At 37.9% G+C, this 22,260-nt stretch overlaps 1 protein-coding gene across 1 annotated transcript in view; it reads left to right on the top strand.

Moving 5' to 3' along the window:
- Positions 1-22,260, top strand: part of fa2h (fatty acid 2-hydroxylase) — a 58,875-nt gene that overhangs the window by 27,446 nt on the left and 9,169 nt on the right. The window contains exon 2 of the mRNA XM_061969829.2: positions 19,175-19,294. Coding sequence (XP_061825813.1) covers positions 19,175-19,294 — 120 coding nt within the window. The remainder of the gene's footprint in view (positions 1-19,174; positions 19,295-22,260) is intronic.

Consider the following 22,260-nt stretch of genomic DNA (forward strand, 5'->3'; position numbering starts at 1 on the left):
TATGGCTGACCTTTATTCATATTATTAAATCAATGTGTGGGGGAAAAATAAATGTTATGCCAGAGAATACAATTGTAACCAGATAATAAGTAGAGCATCACTGTGCAAAAAGGAAAAATACAGGAGCAGGAAATGATTGGAAAAAAACATTATCAGCATTTAAACATAGACTGTTGATCTTTCATGTCATTTTTGATTGGACATTCACACAGTCATAACCTCGAAGACAAAAAAGCTTTTCATCTTACTCATTTATTTCCCTTCATGTCTGTGCCGCCATAAAGAGGGCTGATTGTGAACGCAACAAAAGGTTTAGCTTTTCTTTGAAAAGCACCTCAGAACAACAAATTACATATCTTGGGTCATATATTGTAGTAAGATGAACATATAGTTGATAGATTAAGACAAATGGTGAACAGTTGCTTTATGCAACATTATAACACTATTATCGGTTAGCAAACCGCCAACTTTGCTGCTAGAGACAGGGCTGTACGCTCAGCTTTTTTACTAGGAGCACAGGTGCTACTAAATGGAAAAAAAATAGTAGCACAGAAAAAAGTTGGTCGCACATAAAAACAATAGGAGCAATATGAAATGTCCTAAATACATTTTTGTTTTACTATTTACGCTCAAACAATGTACACAGCAACACACATTTGCCCTCATACATATAAACACAATGCCATCATAAAGCCTAATGCAAACCTCAATTAAACTTCCCTGTCCCACAGGTTTTTGTGGTCAAGTAATACTACGCCATGCCATATACTGAGCGACACATGATATCAGTCACGTAACTTGACTGACATCACATCATATGCAATTATATTGCTGATCATGATGCTACTAATAATATACACATGTCAAAATGACCAGTGATGTTGATAGGTTTTCAATGTAGTGAGTCCCCAGAACCCACAAATGGCGATTTGTATCAGTCCTTGGAAAATTCAGTAGGACCCCACTAAAAGAGGCTGTTTGCAACCCTTACGCGCATTCCTAGAGGTCGCTATAGTATTTTAAGCATTGTATCCCGTCCACATACAGCTTTTAGGTAACTACGCCCATACGTAACGTGCATACGCATTTGCTTTGTGTATTGCCCGCTAATGATAGTGATCTAAATAGCTACCGTTATCTATCATTGTATATATTTTCTATGATAGCAACAACATGACTGCAAATTATTAGTCGTTTCTCTTGGACTGTTTTTATGTATGTGGAGTGCCCACGCTCCCTGTTTGTACGTGTGTACGAGACAGCGGTGAGTGACGCGCATGAACACCAAACAATTTCCTCAGACTGATGAGCAATTTGTATTCAATATAATTAGTATTTGTGTAGAATGTGAACACTTAAAAAGTATGTTCTGTTTAACCACCTATGGTAAAATAAGCCAGCTGGAGGTGTTCCTGTTATTTTTTTGGTTTGAAAAAGGTAACTGAGAGCAAGTTGCAAACAGCTGAACCCCTTTAAAATTAAGTATTTATTTTTAGTTCTGATATTCTTAATTTTCTAAAAATGTTGTATTGAATTCCTTTGATGGGGTTAGGGCATGTGTCTCACAATACAAAGGTCCTGGGTTCGATTCCCGGGCTTGGGGTCTTTCTGTGTGGAGTTTGCATGTTCTCCCCGTGACTGAGTGGGTTTCCTCCGGGTACTCCGGCTTCCTCCCACCTCCATGACATGCACCTGGGGATAGGCTGATTGGCAACACTAAATGGGTCCTAATGTGTGAATGTGAGTGTGAATGTTGTCTGTCTATCTGTGTTGGCCCTACGATGAGGTAGTGACTTGTCCATGGTGTACACGCCTACCGCCCGAATGCAGCTGGGATAGGCTCCAACACCCCCCGTGACCTCAAAAGGGACAAGCGGTAGCAAATGGATGGATGGATGAATTCCTTTGGTGGCTGTACGGTATGATATGGTTATAATTAACATATGTATTAATTTATGTTGAAAATATATCTGAAATGAAACAAAACTGTCAAAAGGGCATGCAATAAACAATTCTAATAAAATAGCATTTTGTAACAACATAACACCTAAACAAATGAGTGACATTCAAATGAAAACAACAAGTATAATATTATCTGCAGAAGTGCTGATTTTAACACAAACAAACATTCTTAACCACAATGTATGTGCCTGTTTTGGTAAGAGTAGTGCAAATGTTAAAGTACATGAAACTGCCATGTTGATGGGCCACCGTTGGAGAAAAGAAGTTAAGTTAAAGTTAAAGTACCACTGATAGTCACACACACACGAGGTGTGGTGAAATTACTCTCTGCATTTGACCCATCCCCTTGTTCCACCCCCTGGGAGGTGAAGGGAGCAGTGAGCAGCAGCAGTGGCCGCGCTCGGGAATCATTTTGATGATTTAACCCCCAATTCCAACCCTTGATGCTGAGTGCCAAGCAGGGAGGTAATGGGTCCCATTTTTATAGTCTTTGGTATGACTCGGCCGGGTTTTGAACTCACAACCTACCAATATTGCTCAGGGCGGACACTCTAACCACAAGGCCACTGAGACCGAAGTTTGTACAGTCACCGTTAAAATCTCGAGTCTAATCATTAGCAGTGGAGGCACAAAATATAGCTGCAATTGTCTGCTGATCAGCAATAATAACTTCAATCTTTTTCCTTAGTAGCATTTTGCGTTCTCTTTCCCTGCTTCTTAACTCGTCAGATACAGCATGTATGCGCAGACGCCGCTGGATAACAAAGAAAGACGTTCAGAGTATTTTTCATCACTGCCAACGGACTATGTTTGCTTATTTCATTACAGCACGTCCCCTTAAAGTTAAAAGAGCATCGGCATAATTGAGCACAACATTAAGCAGTGGAAATGTGGGTTTATTTACTTTCGGGTTTGTACCTCGAGTCGTTGAAATGAAATCTGCGGTGGCTGGCTAGTTGTTTTGGTAGCAGCTAAACTAGCATGTCGCGACAGTGGCGATACTGTATACACGTGATCATGTCTGCGCTGAGCAGGGTTGATATGGCGTCTGTATGGTCTGTTTATAACAAAGTTTCTTTTCCCCAATCTTTACTCTATTACAAGGGTGTTAAACTCATTTTAGATCGGGGGCCACATGGCGAAAAATATAGTCCCAAGTGGGCCGGACTGGTAAAATCACAAATAAAGACAACTTACACTTACATGTTGCGGTTAATACTATTTTATTTGTCGTTATTTATACTTTCTGAATAAATTATGTGATAATGTTCATCAGTCAAGTCATTGGTGTTAATTTTCAATCTATCAAGATAAAAAAAATATATCAAAATCAAATTACAGGATGTAATATCGTTTTTTTTTGTTTTTTGTTTTTACATATGTAGCATAATCTACAAAGATACAAATAATTGCTATTGCGACATGTGGACACATTTAGAACATTCTTGTACATGTACACACGCTTGTGGAAATCACACATGAATACTTTAAGTGAAGGAAACGCGCGATTGCAGCTATTTTGGATACAGCACATCTCAGACAGCAAGAGAACTTTCGAATGTCCGGGTCAGCTGTGATTCTACTTAGCGAAAAACTTTGTCCATTTGTCGAAGGGGAGACAAGCACAATGCGGGCTCCCGTGGATGTGATAAAAAAGGTAGCGTGTGCTTTGTATTACCTGGCCGTCGAGTGAAGACTACGGAAAACATCGAATGCATGGACTAGCAAAGCAGACTGTATCAGTTATTGTCCGCCATGTATGTCACGGACTCAACGTCTAGGTCCAGAGTATATAAAGTCACCAAAAACAAATGGACAATGAAGGTGAAGGCAAAAGAGTGAGGAGTGTCCTGACCAGATATCTAGATCCTTAGATTGATTGTTGTCAAATGTTCTTTGTCACATTGTTTACTTTTACATGTTTAGTAAATATTTGATTAATTTATGATGGCTCAGGTGTGATTCACTACAATAGGGCCCCACAGCACACTGGATTCCAGTTAATTGAAATACCACAACACTGGATATTGTTCAGATAACTTAAATTAAATTTAAGAACTTGCACACAAAGCAACACTGGAGGTGACTAAGACATGCGCAATTTCTCCGCATGTGTTGCGCCGGCGGACTAAGGAGGTGAGGGGGGTCTTAAACGACCATTGTGTGTGTGTGGACAAGGATATGGTTAGGTTGGATTTACCATGGATAACCTTAGTGTAGAAGGGGCCTAATAAGTGACCATTAAATATGTCTCGCAAGCACAGGGTAGAAGCATGGAAGTATTCGTGCATGAGGTCGGACCAGAACAGCACAGCAAGTTCTCCAAATAAAACTATAATCCGTGACCGTTTCTCCCAACGTTACCCGGCGGTTCAGATGTGTGGCTGTCCTCCTCCTTTATATCCAAGCTTAAGCAGCCACAACTGCTCTTGCAAGTCAATCCTGGACGCCAAGACAAACACTTTAGATATGCTGGATTAGCATCTCGAGCAGCAGTAGGCTTTTTACATTTTTTTCATTTTAATTTAACTTTTATGATGGTTAGTTTTTGTTTCAATACGGTGAAAAAAGTTTAACAGTCAAAAGTTCATGCCTATGTCATGTATGCAAAGCCATAAAACATTTCAAAATGTACCTGCATTGTTTTGTGACTTAGTTAAAAAATGTCTGCTTTACTAGTCATTTATTTTGTCACTGAAGTTTTCATAAAAATATTGTTAAAATATTGCCCCGTCTCATTCTTGTGAAACCATTGCGATTTTCTTTCAAATAGGGTAAAATATCATGCGGTCTTGTTCTCCTGAACCAAATTTTGTGAATTGCGTTTTGTCTCGTGACCCCTAGTAATGAGTGTGTGTACAGTATTCAGTATATAACAGATGTATAGCACTTTTCTAGGCACTCAAAGCGAGAACTGAGAACCCATCACTCATTCACTCTACAATGACCTAAAATAAAAGTTAATGCACAACTGAATCGTATAAACAATCTTGAATATAATTTAAGTAGAGGTGAAAAAAATTATATGATATGATTGTTAGTTTCATCATGATTGGGACGTAGACAATTTTCAATCGAAGGACACAAGTCCAATTATGGAATATTTTACTATGTTAAATAAAGCAATAAAGCTGCCTCTAAAATGTGGAACTAGCACAGACACACAGCCAATAAAAAAAGTGTCAGGAGGTGAGGCGAATAAGCCATGCTATCTATCAAGTTATATTACATTTTGAAGTCATAAAACAAAAAATTAACAAAGTGATTTGTAAATTTCAACAAAAGTCTAACTAGAACCATGTTTCAACAGAGAGTAACCAGCTAAAAAGAGATTGTATTAGCAAGTAGATAGTAGATTGATACTGTAAATCGGGAGAGAGAATATATTACCAACACAGTGCTGTAATGTGTAAGCCAGCCGGCAAAGTGTTTGAAGGCTCAAATACTAAACATGGATGCCAGCTCGCCACATACACTCATCGCTTTGCAGGCTGCTACAGTGCTCACGTATCTAGTCTTTTATAGTCTCCTATATATACAATATATCTGTGCGCGATTGCATCCGAAACCGAAAATGGCTCAACACGTTACCTCATATGTCAACGATTAAAAAAGGAGCCTGATATACAATGCATACTTCACTTCCCTTTTTCCACATTTTGTTATGTTACAGCATTATTCCTATATGGAATAAATTCATATTTGCCCCCCAAATTCCACAGACAATGTACCCCGCCTTCCGCCCGATTGTAGCTGAGATAGGCTCCAGCGCCCCCCGCGACCCCAAAGGGAATAAGCGGTAGAAAATGGATGGATGGAATACCCCATAATGACAATGACAAAAGTTGTTTTTAAAATTTTCATTCATTTTTATTTAAATTCATAAAAATAAAGAAATCACATATACATAAGTATTCACAGCCTTTGCTCAGTAGTTTGCTGATTGACCTTTGGCAGCAATTACATCCTCAAGTCTTCATGAGTACGATGCCACGAGCTTTGGGCAGTTTTTGCCCATTCCTCTTTGCTCATTCTTTCTTGCAGCACCTCTCAAGCTCCCATCAGATTGGATGGTAAGCATTGGTTTTCAACCAGAATGTCTCTGTACATTGGTGCATTCATCTTAGTCTAGTCAGGCAGGTGACCAAGAACCCGATGGTCAGGCTGTCAAAGAGGCTGCCTCTGTGGAGAGAGGAAAACCTTCCAGAAGGACAGCCATCTTTGCAGAAATCCACAATACAGGCCAGTATGGTATAGTGGCCAGACGGAAGCTATTTCTAAGCAAAATGTTTGCCATAATGCACATGAAAGACTCATAGACCATGAGAAACAAACTCTTTAGGGTCAGTGCCAGGTGTCATGTTTGTAGGAAACCAGGCATCATCACCAGGTCAATACCATGAGGCATGGTGGTGGCAGCATCTTGCTGTGGGGATGTTTTTCAGCGGCAGGAACTAGGAGACTAGTCAGGATAGAGCGAAAGTTGAATGCAGCAATGTACAGAGACATTCCGGATGAAAACTAATGCACCTCATCCAACCTGATGGTCCTTGAGAGTTTCTGCAAAGATGAATGGGCTAAGAAGAATGGGTGAAACTGCCCAAATATAGGTGTGCCAAGCTTGTAGCATCATTTTCAATAAGACTTGAGGCTGTAATCGCCGCTAAAGGTACACCAACAAAATATTGCGCAAATGCTGTGATTACCGTACTTATATGCACATGTGATTTAAATTTAAAAAAAATATATATTTTAGAAATAAAAAAATAAAAATCACATTGTCTGTAGAATTTTGGCATAAGCCTGTAACATAAAAAAATGTGGAAAAAGTGAAGCACTGTAAATACTTTCTGGATGCACTGTACATATTAATCATTTAGTAATGTCAAAGATAGGTTTTCAGTGTAATGAGTCCCCAAAATCTAAAGGTGATGATTTGAGTGGGTCCCTTAGAAATTAAAAATAATAATTATTATATTTATATTTCTTCTAGTCTCTTTTTTAAATTGTTGCATTAAACTCCTTTGATGGTGGTAATTAATGTATATATTTATGTTGTAGACAAATAAAATAAAAATCTGAAAAATGTATTGCAAAACAACTGTCCCAGAGGCGTGACATACACAATTGTAATAACAGGTTATTATTATTATTATTATTTTTTTGTAACAAACTTAATTGCTGGAATTTTACTGACGTCACGTTTGGCTAACGTCACCGCCCAATTAATACTGATGTTGGTCAAGGTAGTTCTGTTTTCAATGGGTACTAGTTGCCATTTATCCTTTCTGGAAGAAAAAATGCCCTATACTTGTGTTTTCTGCTGTATAAACCGTTCAAATCGCGGAAAGGCTAAACGTTTCTTCAGAGTTCCTCGAGAAGTTATCAAAAAGGGTGGAAAAGTGCAAGATTTGTGGAAACGACGACGAGAAAAGCACGCAGCTCACTTCATTAAAGTGTGTTTGATATACTTTCAACAGTTATTATTTCTCACTTGACAATTATCTTAATATTATTTGTAATTCTTAAACAGGTTTGCTACTAGTGTTTCGAAAACCTAAAATAGTTAAGCTTTTACCAAAGGCAGCAATCATAAATGAATATTTCAGCAGATACACCATGTTGACATCTATAGTTATATTTTGATAAATACGTGGACAAACACGCTATTCGAAAATGACGCGTGCAACAGCAACAAACATGGCATCTTAGACGCAAAGTTAAATCATACAATGCAACCTTACCCGATCAAAAATTATGCATATTTATCCGGGAGAGTCTTGATACCAATTTCCTTGACCCAGTCACACACAAAGTAGTTGTAGACCTCCATGCTTGTCCAAGTTTCCATCTGTTTTGTCGTGTAGAATTGCATCTGGAGCCCAATTGTTCGATGTGTCTGGGAACAGCGTTGCTCGGTTGGTCGAGCGGCGGTGCCACAACTTGAGGGTTCAAGGTCGAAGGTTCGCCATCCTTACCATTACCGTTGTGTCCTTGGGCAAGACACTTTACCCACCTGCTCCCAGTGCCACCCACACTGGTTTAAATGTTGATTAAAAATGTAGATAATGGGTTTCAATATGTACAGCGCTATATAAATATAATTCACTTCACTATAAATATAATTCACTTCACGCGACAGACGTAATCTATACTCGATAAAGTTGATCAAGTATAGGGATCTATTCCATTGCATAGTGAGATTTTTTGCTCATATTTGCTTTTCGCAGTAAGATTTAAGCCTCGCTCATACTCAGATAGTTTGCGTGCAGCCATCTTGGTGTGGTTGACCACCACTGGTTTTCACTTCCGGGAAAAATTCACGTATCGTGTAGAATTACTAAAATTCTAATGAAAAGTTTCTGTCGTACCATAATTCATTGTCGATAAAATTGCCGATTTTACCACAAACTAAACATTCTCAACCGCAATAGATGCCTGTTTCAGTGTGACTAATGCACATTTTGTAGTGCATCAAATCAGGGACGTGCGGTCAGCGTAGGCAGCTGAGGCAGAGCTTGTCACTTGTCATGGTCAGGTTTGCAGTAAGACATGCATAGCGCTGAAACAGCGATTGTCTGGTCTGCTGACAACAAGGTTTCTTTTGCTGGTTACTGGGATTTTAAACACGAGTTGTTGCTCACAATGTATCGTTTATTTAATGGGAAAAATAATTGCGTGCGTCCCTGGGACACATGGATTGGGAGTTTACTGCGTCCTTTTAGGACGCATACCAGGCAACATCACTGATAATTAAATATAATAATACATTTATATTATATAATAATATTACTATACAATATACAAATTAACTTGTAGATGACTAAAGCCATCCATCCATTTTTTATACCACTTTTCTACTTAAGGGTCATGGGTGACCTGGAGCCCATCTCAGGTGATTTTGGGCAACTGGTCACCAGCCAATCACAAGGCCCCTCAAACCATTTTCACATACGTCACTTTTTTAATATTTACTCAAAAAACTATAACATTTCACCTATATTTAAGTAAGGTGTCTAGTCAATAGGCCACTGTGGTTCGGTAAGATGTTTCTGCATTCATTTCATTCCTACATTGTCTTTATATCTTTTGCCCTTAGTGGCCCACTGTGTTGTCAGTGTCGTGATGGTACCAGGCCTCGTCATCACCCTCCTCTAACTAGCTCCTTTGTTTTCTCTTTCATTAATGACTTTTTCTATCTCCTCTTTCGACACTGCAACCCACTGGGGTTTCTGCCCCGTAACTCCCACCCCACAGGTCCTGGTCATTGACCTTGTTTTTTGCTGTAAAAGTATCATACAAGTTTATTCACTGATTGTTCCGTCTTGAGCTCTGATACATAAATCTGTTTGGTTAGGTGGAATGGACTGCGGTAATGCTTTTAGTTAATAATTAACCTAACACCGCACACATGAAAGTCTGTCAAGGTTCAAAGAAAATATTTCAAAGGGATATTTTTGATAGAGGAGGGCTGTTGTAGAGTTTGGTAGTTGTTTTAACAATGCATTTGAGGAGAAATTGTTGGTGTTGAGAGGAGAAATTGAATTACAAAGTAATTGCTGTCTTTGTTCATATGACAATAGGCCACCCAAGGTTGGGTATTTCACCTTGTATCTCCTAATAACTGAAAATTAAATGGAAGCACACCTTGGATGCCAACAACTAGTAATTGAACTCCCTCTGCCTGTTTGGTTAACAACAAATACTTGTTACCCATCTGATTTTGACACAGTGTTCAAAGAATGCAGATAAAACTTGAAGTTGCCTTTTTAAAAAATAGATAAACAAAATATTAGGGCTGTGAATCTTTGGGTACCACATGATTCGATTCGATTCGATTTTAGGGGGTAACGATTCGATTCGGAATCAATTCTAGATTCAAAATGAATCTTGATTCAAAATGTATACTTTTTAAAATAACATTGGATGCCAGTTCTATGATTAACTACATTCCTCCATAAAATAGATGAACATCTCTGAGCAATTTCTATATTACTTAAAAGAAAACTGGTTTTGTTTAATAAAATGCTTCCCAAATGAATAAAGTCAAAATGGATGGATTGGTGGAAATACAAATACGACAACAAAAAAAGTATCCAACACTTCTCTTTTCTAAAGTAAATCTGTACAGCAAATATGGGCATCTATATCAACAATATGATTAGCCTAACTAACTGGACAGGACAGATTGGAAAAAAACATAAATAAATACATTTAAAAGTCGATTTTTGATTTTTTTTTTTAAATCGATTAAGAATCGTTTTGAATAAGAATCACGATCAATCTGAAAATCTATTTTTTGACACCCCTACAAAATATCACAATATGTCACAATATATCACCATATTGCGATATCGCAATACTGTATTTCATTGTGATACATATTGTTTGATACCCAGCCCTACAATCATTTAATTTGTAGGAATTTACTATTGCATACAATTCCTGTTTCTGTGAAGTGTCATATAGTGTTGTTGCAGAAGACAACTGAAGAAACATGAATGTAACTTAAACAATGGGTCACTATAAGCTTTTTGGCTATATGTTGTACAGAAAGAGGGTTTTGTGCATCGCCAAGGATCCCACCCATCCTGCACACCATCTCTTTGATGCCCTTCCTTCAGGCAGGATGCTGCAGAGCATACAGAGTAGGACCACCAGACTGAGGAACAGAAGCTGTTAGACTGCTGAACTCCGATGGTGTTCTGTAGCAATGGATAGCAATCCTAAAGAAATCCTTGAAGCAATAAAACACATCCTAAATGATTTAAGAGAACATTTTTATACCTAAAATTAAATCCCAACAATGCTTATTCAAAGTTAAAATGTGTGTATGTTGTAGCAAGCATGGCTATAACTCTTTGTTTAGACTAGTTGTCAGTTTTTAGAACTAGAATGACTTATGTTGGATAGCAAATAGAAGATCTAATGCTTGTTTAGTTTTATTTTGTTTTTGGTTCATATGGAAACCTAATCCAAGTGTGCTTGGAAGGAGCAGTGTTTGATTAGCGATTTTGGTAGACCAGAGACATGTACAGTGTCGCATAGTATTGTATATGGTTTGTGCATACCAGACCAATCAAAGGCGTAGGAAGTTTTTGCAGTATATGCTGCTTAGAGCGCAACACCAACAATTTACAAAACGGTGAAACACATCTAAGGCGACAACATGTCTGCAAACCACTCAAGTCCCAGTCCACCGTGTTTATAATTATTGATGTCAACATATATGATTGACCGCCAATCTTGGCATGAAATTTGAGATCCAAAGATGTCAATTCTATGACAAATTATTCTGTATGCAGTACAATATGTTGATGTGTTGTACAGTATTTTCAACGTCGTTATCGTTAAGCAACGTGAACGGACAAATAACAACTGTCTATTTACTGTATTAAAACACATATAGTGTAACTTACCTCATAAGAGGATGATATAGAGATTTAGGCAGGGCAAGTTTATTTTTTAGAGCAGCATTGGTACACAAAGCAATTCAAAGTGATTTAAAGATGCATACAATTACAAACCCCGTTTCCATATGAGTTGGGAAATTGTGTTAGATGTAAATAAACGAAATACAATGATTTGCAAATCCTTTTCAACCCATATTCAATTGAATGCACTACAAAGACAATATATTTGATGTTCAAACTCATAAACTTTATTTTTTTTTTTGCAAATAATAATTAACTTAGAATTTCATGGCTGCAACACGTGCCAAAGTAGTTGGGAAAGGGCATGTTCACCACTGTGTTACATGGCCTTTCCTTTTAACAACACTCAGTAAACGTTTGGGAACTGAGGAGACATATTTTTTAAGCTTCTCAGGTAGAATTCTTTCCCATTCTTGCTTGATGTACAGCTTAAGTTGTTCAACAGTCCGGGGTCTCCCTTGTGGTATTTTAGGCTTCATAATGCGCCACACAATATCAATGGGGGACAGGTCTGGACTACAGGCAGGCCAGTCTAGTACCCGCACTCTTTTACTACGAAACCACGCTGTTGTAACACATGCAGAACGTGGCTTGGCATTGTCTTGCTGAAATAAGCAAGAACGGTAACGTTGCTTGGATGGCAACATATGTTGCTCCAAAACCTGTATGTACCTTTCAGCATTAATAGCGCCTTCACAGATGTGTAAGTTACCCATGTCTTGGGCACTAATACACCCCCATAAAATCACAGATGCTGGCTTTTCAACTTTGCGCCTTTAACAATCCGGATGGTTCTTTTCCTTCTTGGTCCGGAGGACACGACGTCCACAGTTTCCAAAAACAATTTGAAATGTGGACTCGTCAGACCACAGAACACTTTTCCACTTTGAATCAGTCCATCTTAGATGAGCTCAGGCCCAGCGAAGCCGACAGCGTTTCTGGGTGTTGTTGATAAACGGTTTTCTCCTTGCATAGGAGAGTTTTAACTTGCACTTACAGATTTAGCGACCAACTGTAGTTACTGACAGTGGGTTTCTGAAGTGTTCCTGAGCCCATGTGGTGATTTCCTTTACACACTGATGTCGCTTGTTGATGCAGTACATCCTGAGGGATCGAAGGTCACGGGCTTAACTGCTTACGTGCAGTGATTTCTCCAGATTCTCTGAACCCTTTGATGATATTACAGACCGTAGATGGTGAAATCCCTAAATTCCTTGCAATAGCTGGTTGAGAAAGGTTTTTCTTAAACTGTTCAACAATTTGCTCACGCATTTGTTGACAAAGTGGTGACCCTCGCCCCATCCTTGTTTGTGAATGACTGAGCATTTCATGGAATCTACTTTTATACCCAATCATGGCACCCACCTGTTCCCAATTTGCCTGTTCACCTGTGGGATGTTCCAAATAAGTGTTTGATGAGCATTCCTCAACTTTATCAGTATTTATTGCCACCTTTCCCAACTTCTTTGTCACGTGTTGCTGGCATCAAATTCTAAAGTTAATGATTATTTGCAAAGATAAAATGTTTATCAGTTTGAACATCAAATATGTTGTCTTTGTAGCATATTCAACTGAATATGGGTTGAAATTTATTTGCAAATCATTGTATTCTGTTTATATTTACATCTAACACAATTTCCCAACTCATATGGAAACGGGGTTTGTACAAGAAGGGGGATAAAATTATGATGAAAAAAATAAATAATTAAACAAATATAATAGGGACAAGCGGTAGAAAATTCATGGATGGATAATTATCATAAAAATAATCATGAATTAATAAAAAAGTGCAAATATGCACAGCACAGCTATAAAAACGTCACAAAGCTATTAGTATACACAATAAAATTAAATGACAGGTTTGATATCGGCTGATACTTGTTCAGTACTGGGACATCAAGACTAGTGAGGTGTTATCGAGATTTTTTTCACTTATTCATTTATTTCAGGCAATGACACAAAAAAAGTACAAGGTAGACAACACATAATAATAATTGATATAAGGCAAAAGGTGGGCAGCACGGTGGACCAGGGGTTAGCGCATGTGCCTCACAATACGAAAGTCCTGGGTTTGATGGAGTTTGCATGTTCTCCCCGTGACTGCTTGGGTTCTCTCTGGGTACTCAGGCTTCCTCCCACCTCCAAACACATGCACCTGGGGATAGGTTTATTGGCAACACTAAATTGGCCCTAGTGTGTGAATGTGAGTGTGAATGTTGTCTGTCTATCTGTGTTGGCCCTTCGATGAGGTGGCGACTTGTCCAGGGTGTACCCCGCCTACCGCCCAAATGCAGCTGATATAGGCTCCAGCACCACCGGCCCCAAAAAGGGACTTTTGGTAGAATATGGATAGATGGATAATGCAAAAGGTAATGTACAGTATGTAAGCATGATGATCCAGTTTTGCCTGAAAGGGAGTGAGAAGAAGATAACTTATTCAATCCCACCCCCAGTTCTCCATTCAGTGATTAATACATTGAGTTTCACTGTTACTTTGTTCAAGGATTATGATACAAATGTTGTATCATGGTGGCATTACCACAAGTAACAATAATTATTACACTGTAACAATAATTTGTATCAACAATGAAGGAAGAATGAACAATACCAATAACGGTAAGGGACAAAATACCAACAATGGTAATAGACAACATAGCAATAATGGCAAGGAAACATTGAGCACATGTTAACACTATGAGACAGAGTAGATAGATACTACTTTATTGAGTACAACAGCAAGTCAAATTAAATACCCTCATCTCTATATTTTAACCAGACCCAACGTTTGTATAACATTTTAAATCGATTAATAGTTTGGCATTGCTTGTGTTGTAAGTTCAGTTTGTTCCAGAGTTATATTCCGCATACAGACACACAAAAACGTTTACGAGTGGTTTGAGCTCTCGGCAATGAAAACATATTCAAAACCTCTCAAGTTATGAGCCTGCACCCTTGTTATAAAAAACATTGTAGGTTAGGTGGCAATCATTTGTTAAATGCTTTATATAAGATTATTGATGTGTTACATTTAACAAGATCATCACATTTGAGCAACTTTGATTGCATAAACAGATTGAGTGTGTTCTAAAAAAAACAATGTTGTGAATGATCCGCACTGCTCTTTTCTGTAATATGATCAGAGGATTAATTGTGTTGTGGTAAGTATTCCCCCACATTTCAACACAATATGTAAGGTATGGGAGTACCAAGGTGCATTATAGAGTACTGAGTGCATTTTAATTAAGATATAGTTTTGCTTTGTTTATAATTGAGAGGCTTTTGGAGAGATTTTTGTTTGAATGTGTCTGACATGGGGTTTACTATCAATTATTACTCCCAAAAATGTATTCTCGTTTACAATTTCAATTTGGGTACCATCAATACTTATTTTTTGTTCAGACGTTATGTTGCGATTACCAAACATCACTATCTTAGTTTCATTTATATTCAAGGATAATTTATTTGTGTCCATTCATTTTTTAAATTACTTTTAATTCTGTGTTTACTGTATTTATGAGCTCATTATAGTCATCACTACTGTAGAACATATTTGTGTCGTCTGCAAATAGTATAAATTTCAGTACTTTGGATGTATTAAACATATCAATAATATACACATTAAACAGTTTTGGCCCCAACACGGACTCTTGGGGGACACCACATGCAATGCCAAGAGTATCTGATAAATATTGACCCATTTTTACAAACTGTACCCTCAATGTTAAATAACTTCTTAACCAGTCTCCAGCCAGCCCCCTTATTCCATAGCTTTCCATCTTATCTTGTAGAATTGATGATTAATGGTATCAAAGGCTTTTTTAAAAAACAATAAATATACCAACTGCATACTTTTTATGCTCCAGTGCATTAGTAATTTCTTCAATAGCTTCAGTTATCGCCATTGAGGTTGTTCTTTTGGACCTAAAACCATACTGACCCTCATTGATTATATGATGTTTCTCAAGAAATGTTTCAAGTCGAGAATTAAATAGTTTCTCAAAAATTTTGAGAACTGAGGCAAAAGAGAAATTGGTCTGTAATTGGTAAAAGCGTGTTTGCTGTCACTTTTGAAGAGTGGAGTTACCTTAGCGATTTTAATTTTACTTGGAAAGCGGCGAGTCTGGAATGACAGGTTACATATACAGAATAAGTTAAGGGTTTTACAATATTCAGTACAACTTTTTGAACCAATATCATGTTGATATCATGGCAGTCACTTACTTTTACACGTCCGCACAATGTTTGTCACTTCCTGCTCATTGGAGAGGAAGAATGACACATAATTCTGTTTAATAGTTGATTTTGTAACTCCATTGTCTGGGATATCAACAGCCAACTTAAGACCAACATTTATAAAAAAAAACTATTGAACTTATTCACTACATTACTCATATTATAAAATTCACCAACGTCATCAATAAAGTAATCAGGATATGTCAACTTTGAATATCCTTGTTTGATTAGGCTATTCAAAACATCCCAAGTTCCTTTTATATTGTTTTTGTTTTCATATCGGTTTTTTTTAAATAATGTAACCGTTTGCTTGTTCTTATAATATCAGTTAATTTTTTTAATTTGTACTTCTTATATCTTTGTTCGACTTCTTTTGTTTTTACTTAGATGAACAGTTTGTAGAGATCGTTTTTCTTTTTACAGGCTTTATTTATCTCTTTTGTGATCCAAGGGCTTTTTTTAATGTTTTCCTTTTATGAAATATTATTTCACAGGGCAGTGTTTATTATGCAGGGAGGTGAAGATGTCTAAAAAATTACAATAAGTACTGTCCACATTTGGTTCTCTGTAAACTGAAGTCCAATCCTGAACCGCTAAACTATTGTTTAGGGCACAGATTTTTTCCTCAGTTGTTATTCGTTTAGAGATTTTTGCCATAGTGTCTTTGGTTTTCTTGAAATTACAGTCATACAAAGTAAAAACAGGTAAATGGTCAGTGATATCACTTATAAATAGGCCACTGGTGATTTGAATTCCCATAATGTTAGTAAAAATGTCAATGATTGTGGCATTATGTGTCGTTATTCTGCTTGGTTTTGTTATGGTTGGACATCGTACATTGTGTCAATCATCAACGTTTTTTGCATGGTTAGATTTAACAAAACAATGTTAAAATCATCATCATTTAAAATTTCCACTGTTAAACATTCAAATAATCCATCGTCAGCTCTGGTCATATTTGTTAAAACTTAAAATTGAACAGATTTATGAATGTACATAGCAACCCCCCCTCCTCCTATGTTATTTATTCTGTTTGTATATCTTAATTCATAGCCATTCAGACAAAAATCAATACCTTTATCATTGTTGAACCAGGTTTCAGTAATTGCTATAATGCTAAACGGATAAGCACATTTTTTCAAGTAAATCTTGATAGCCTCAAAGTTAGTGCACATGTTTCGACTATTGAAATGTATAATTGACAGACTATGTTCTGATTTTACACTGCTTTCATATTGTTCATGGGTAAAATAATTACAGTTTTTAACAATCGCAGAGAACAAATTATTATCAGTGTCTATCTCAATATCAGTCTCTGTCGTGGCGTGCTCTTGATACTCACACATTTCCAGTTCTTTTTTGTTGATGTTGTAGGATCTTCTGTAACATGTCCATATCAATACTTGGTGTGGTCTGTGTTCTTGTTGTAGATAGCATTGAGATGATGTAAAAGTCACAAAGCTGTGTTGATACCAATGTATCAATGTCAATACTTATCAAGATCTTCTATTTTCTTCACCACCAAGACTTTTCCTTCCTCCGGCGTCCCATTTAGTTTGATGAAGATGTTATAGTTAGTTACCCAGGTTTGTTGAATCTTGCTTTGCTTTTTAAGTTGCCGTGCAGTCCTTGCTATGTCAGCATTTTCCTTTGTCAAGTGTTCATTCATGAAAACATTTGTACCTTTCAGTTTGCGTCCTTGTTTCAGTAGTGCCATTTTCTTTTTCCGATTCTTAAACCTCATGATAACGGCTGGTTTGTCTCTGGTTCTTTGTGGGAAGTGGGTGACATGCCTTGATGTGCTCCAGGTCCATCTCTATCCCCCTGCTCTGGAGATAGGAAGCCACCTGCTGCTCCACCGACTGTGTCTCAGGGTCGCTGGGCCCCCTGCTATCCGTGGCCACCACATGCGCGTTTTAGTGCGGCTTAGTCTTGATGCCCTTGTTGACCACAGTTTTGCTCCAGCTCTTCCACTCGCCGCTCTAGGTCCACAATGCGCCGGTCTTTTTCCACGTTCTGGAGACCTAGCTGTTTCACCTCCTCCAGTAGCCCCAGAAGCTGCTCTTTCTGCGCTCTGAACGCAGTCACATCGCTGCACAGGGAGTGTAGTGTTAGCTTCATCTCCTTGAACTCCTCCGATGTTGGGCCTTTCCTCGGTGGAGACATTCTGATAGTTTATACACCGAAGCATCCAGTAGCAGAAGAAATCCACACCTCTGTATCTCAGGCTGCTAACGTTAGCTGGCTTTGGTGTGTTAGTTCATAGCATTGACTGACAAGAACTGCAAAATGTCACGGCACAGTGACACAGTGAAGCCCTTGACCCGAGCTACAGTACATAAAGGATGTGCTGGTTTTGCACAAAGTGTCAGGCTTGTCCCTGACAGTTTGGTTATGTTTTAGTTTTTCCTCTGTGTTTGTCTTTATTTTCTGTCAGCGCTTTTATTTTGGTTGTTTCATGCTTGTCTCCCTGAGCGCTGTGTTCCCTCAACTGCGGCTGATTGGCACCTGGCCACACCTGATGTCAATCAGCCAGATGCTATTTAGACCTGCCTTGCCAGACAGTCTGGGCTGGAGTATTGTCGATGTATTGTCATTAATACTTGTCGTTGTCGCTGATACTTGTGATTGTCGATGTGATTGTCATCACTACCTGTCGATGTCACTAATACTTTTTGATGTCTTTGTTTGCGGTAAGCTGTTCCTATTTGCTGGTTCCCAATTGCTATTTACAGTTTGCTGTCTCCTAGCTCCTAGTTTCTTGTTTTCCTGTTTGCTGGTTCCTCTTCCCTGTCTCCAGTTTGCACGTGCCTGTTTCCTGGTTTGTGTTTTGCCTTATTTTATGGACATTAAATCATGTTTTCCTGCACCAAGCCTGCCTTCTCTGCATCTTGGGGTTCGTCACCAACACCATGTGACAAAGTGATCGTAAAACTCGACAGTTTTAAGTTGAAAACAGTCAGACTCATACAAACTCCAAACAGGAAACAGGAAGTGCCAAACAGGAATGATGAGTGAATTGTGGTAACAAACTGTTTAGCATAGACTTTATAAATCTAGTGGGTAACTCATCAAAGCAGCATGTTGATGGGCTTAGACTGCAGGATCTCTTGGACTGTTTTACAGGAGTGCAATGCTGGCTAAAGATTACCTTTTATTTTTCTGTGAATTATTGCATTTTAATGCCTTGAACTTGATCATGAAACATTTTTGCAAACTTGCATTTATATGTTGAACATAGTTTTAAGGAAAATTAAACTGGAGGGGTTGTTACTATAACTGTAGCAAACAGGACACACATGTTGTTGCTACAGTTTGTGATGATTTCAGAAAACTAATATACCCCTTGTTCTACACAGTGTTGTTGAACACATAACTTTTTTTTGTAAATGTCATAAACTTAGATCTTTGAGTTTCTCTGTTTAGCTTTCCGGCAATCCCTTTTCTGTGCCCCGAGCGATTTACTGTACCTGTTGTAATCTTACACGGCTACTTTTCACTTACAAGGAAATGTTAATCTTTTTATTCTTGCCTCATTTTTGTAGACTCTGAGAGACAGAAGAAAAGCCAACCAGCAGATGGAAGAGAAAGCAGAAATCACAGCTGAAATAAAGGAGAAAGAAGAGGATCCACACAATCGTTGCAGCATTGTAGACCTGGATAAGGTACAAAAACTGCTTTGGAGTTTTAAATCATCTTCATGAAAGAACAAAATGTAGCATCCAACTGGTAGCATAAGTGGACAAGTGGACAGTGGCGGTATGTGTTTACTTAAGTGGGGGTAAATAGTTGTAAGGTTATTCACCTTGCTTTTCTCCAAATCTGTGTTTTTACTCCCTGGAGTCTGTGGGAATGTGTATCTCATCTACCTTGATGCGAAGATTCACTCAATTTAGAATATAGTACATTAGATAGTCCAAAGTTCAGTGGGAAGTTAACAATGCCATCATTTGTCCCAACTTTCATGAATGATTGACTATAGACGCCTTAAAACAAAATCGGAAGGTCTTTAAGGTAATAGAATTCCAACAATAAACAGTTTACTCCAGCAACATAGCGAACATAAGTAAACAACCCTCCACTGGTGTCTATATCATATTGATAATATTTGGAAAGGTTATGAAAACACGGTTTGCTTAGCTTTTTTTTTTTTCAGTGAGCTGTCTGATATTGTGATACCAAATGGATGTCTTCAAACATGGCTGTTTCCTTTTGTCTTGTGTTCCTGTCAATATTAGACACGGAAACCAGCATAGTTACCTTTTGTTCTTACCAACAAACACTGTACGTCTAGTATTTCCCTCATTCAGGATAAATATGTACCAGTGATGGCTGGAATATTGGTGGTTGGAGGTGTAATAATGATCCCCAGGAAGATTTTAAAATCAATTAAAAATAATTTGCCAGGGTCACAATACCACTGCTATTAAATGGCAACATGGGATTTGGACACTTCTTATGTTGGTTTATGCCTATTTTGGACTTGAGAAATGATGACTAGATTTTGTTATTATTTTGTCAAAAATAAAGTACTGTGCTTCCTTATTTTTTGAAACAGCATTTTCTCTGACCACATAAACATATCATAAAACATGTCATATTCTTTACTGCTCGCTAGTGTTACCATATTTGAGTTATTGTGTAGAAATATGGGGAAAATAACTACAAAAATATGCCTCATTCAATAACCGTGTTACAAAAAAGATCAGTTAAAATAATACATAATGTTGGATACAAAGAACATTTAAATCCCTTATTTATTGAATCGAACATATTGAAATTCAATGATATTGTGAATTTGCAAACCGCTAAAATTATGCACAAAGCCGACAATGTCCTGCTTGCTACCCAAGAACGTACAACAATTCTTCTCAACAAAAGACAAATATAACCTCAGAGAAAAATGTAACGTATGCTTGTTACTACACTTAAAGGGGAACATTATCACAATTTCAGAATTGTTAAAACCATTACAAATCAGTTCCCAGTGGCTTATTATATTTTTCGAAGTTTTTTTCAAAATTTTACCCATCACGCAATATCCCTAAAAAAAAGCTTCAAAGTGCCTGATTTTAACCACCCGTCCATTTTCCTGTGACGTCACATAGTGAAGCCAACACAAACAAACATGGCGGAAAGAACAGCAAGCTATAGCGACATTAGCTCGGATTCAGACTCGGATTTCAGCGGCTTAAGCGATTCAACAGATTACGAATGTATTGAAACGGATGGTTGTAGTGTGGAGGCAGGTAGCGAAAACAAAATTGAAGAAGAAACTGAAGCTATTGAGCCATATCGGTTTGAACCGTATGCAAGCGAAACCGACAAACGACACGACAGCCAGCGACACGGGAGAAAGCGAGGACGAATTCGGCGATCGCCTTCTAACCAACGATTGGTATGTGTTTGTTTGGCATTAAAGGAAACTAACAAATATGAACTAGGTTTACAGCATATGAAATACATTTGGCAACAACATGCACTTTGAGAGTGCAGACAGCCCAATTTTCATCAATTAATATATTCTGGAGACATACCCTCATGTCAGCAGGCCAGGGAAGCTAGGGTCGATATTCTTCTCTTGATCATCTTCGGGACGGTGTGAGCCAAGACATCCAGGGGGGTTTAGCTCGCTCGTCTGCGGGAACAAACTACCGCCATTGCTTGCCGTGCTACCGAGGTTCTTTGTCCCTGAATTGCTCACACACTCCGGCAGATTCAATGGGGGTCTGGCGGCAGATTTCTTTGACTTTATCGTTGGAAATGCATCTGCTTTGAGTGTCGCAGGATATCCACACATTCTTGCCATCTCTGTGGTAGCATAGCTTTCGTCGGTAAAGTGTGCGGAACAAACGTCCAATTTCTTGCCACTTTCGCATCTTTGGGCCACTGGTGCAACTTGAATCCGTCCCTGTTTGTGTTGTTACACCCTCCGACAACACACCGACGAGGCATGATGTCTCCAAGGTACGGAAAACAGTCGATAAAACGGAAAATAACAGAGCTGATTTGACTCGGTGTTTGAGAAAATGGCGGATTGCTTCCTGATGCGACGCCATTTAGAGTTCGGAAATCGGTTAAAAAAATGTATGGTCTTTTTTCTGCAACATCAAGGTATATATTGACGCTTACATAGGTCTGGTGATAATGTTCCCCTTTAAAACCTTTAGTATATCTGTATGTGGAATTAAATTTTGGAAGGAATTAAATAAAGAGTTAACCAAACAATGTACTAATATGATGCAATTTAAGAAACTGTTCAAACTTTAAGTGTTTACAAAATACCAAGAAGAAGAACCATGATAAATATTTAGAACTTATTGATAATCATATTCATCTCATTGTAAGAAATACAACCTACTTCACTATTTATTATTTATTTATTTTATTGTATTTAAATTTTATTATTTATAGAGTATATTGTGAATAAATTGAGAACAGGAAGCGAACAAAAGTGTTAACAATTGCTATATGATTTAAAAGGGGTAGGATTAACTAAGCTTTGCTTCTTCCTACTCCTTTTCGAACATGCTGAAAAGGAAAACTGGAAATTGTGATGTATCATGATTCATGTTGTACTTGTATGCATGTTCTAAATAAACTCAAACCATAACGATATTTTGTGCTTGTC

Source organism: Nerophis lumbriciformis, linkage group LG10 (assembly GCF_033978685.3).
Source record: "Nerophis lumbriciformis linkage group LG10, RoL_Nlum_v2.1, whole genome shotgun sequence".
NCBI classification, from domain to species: domain Eukaryota; kingdom Metazoa; phylum Chordata; class Actinopteri; order Syngnathiformes; family Syngnathidae; genus Nerophis; species Nerophis lumbriciformis.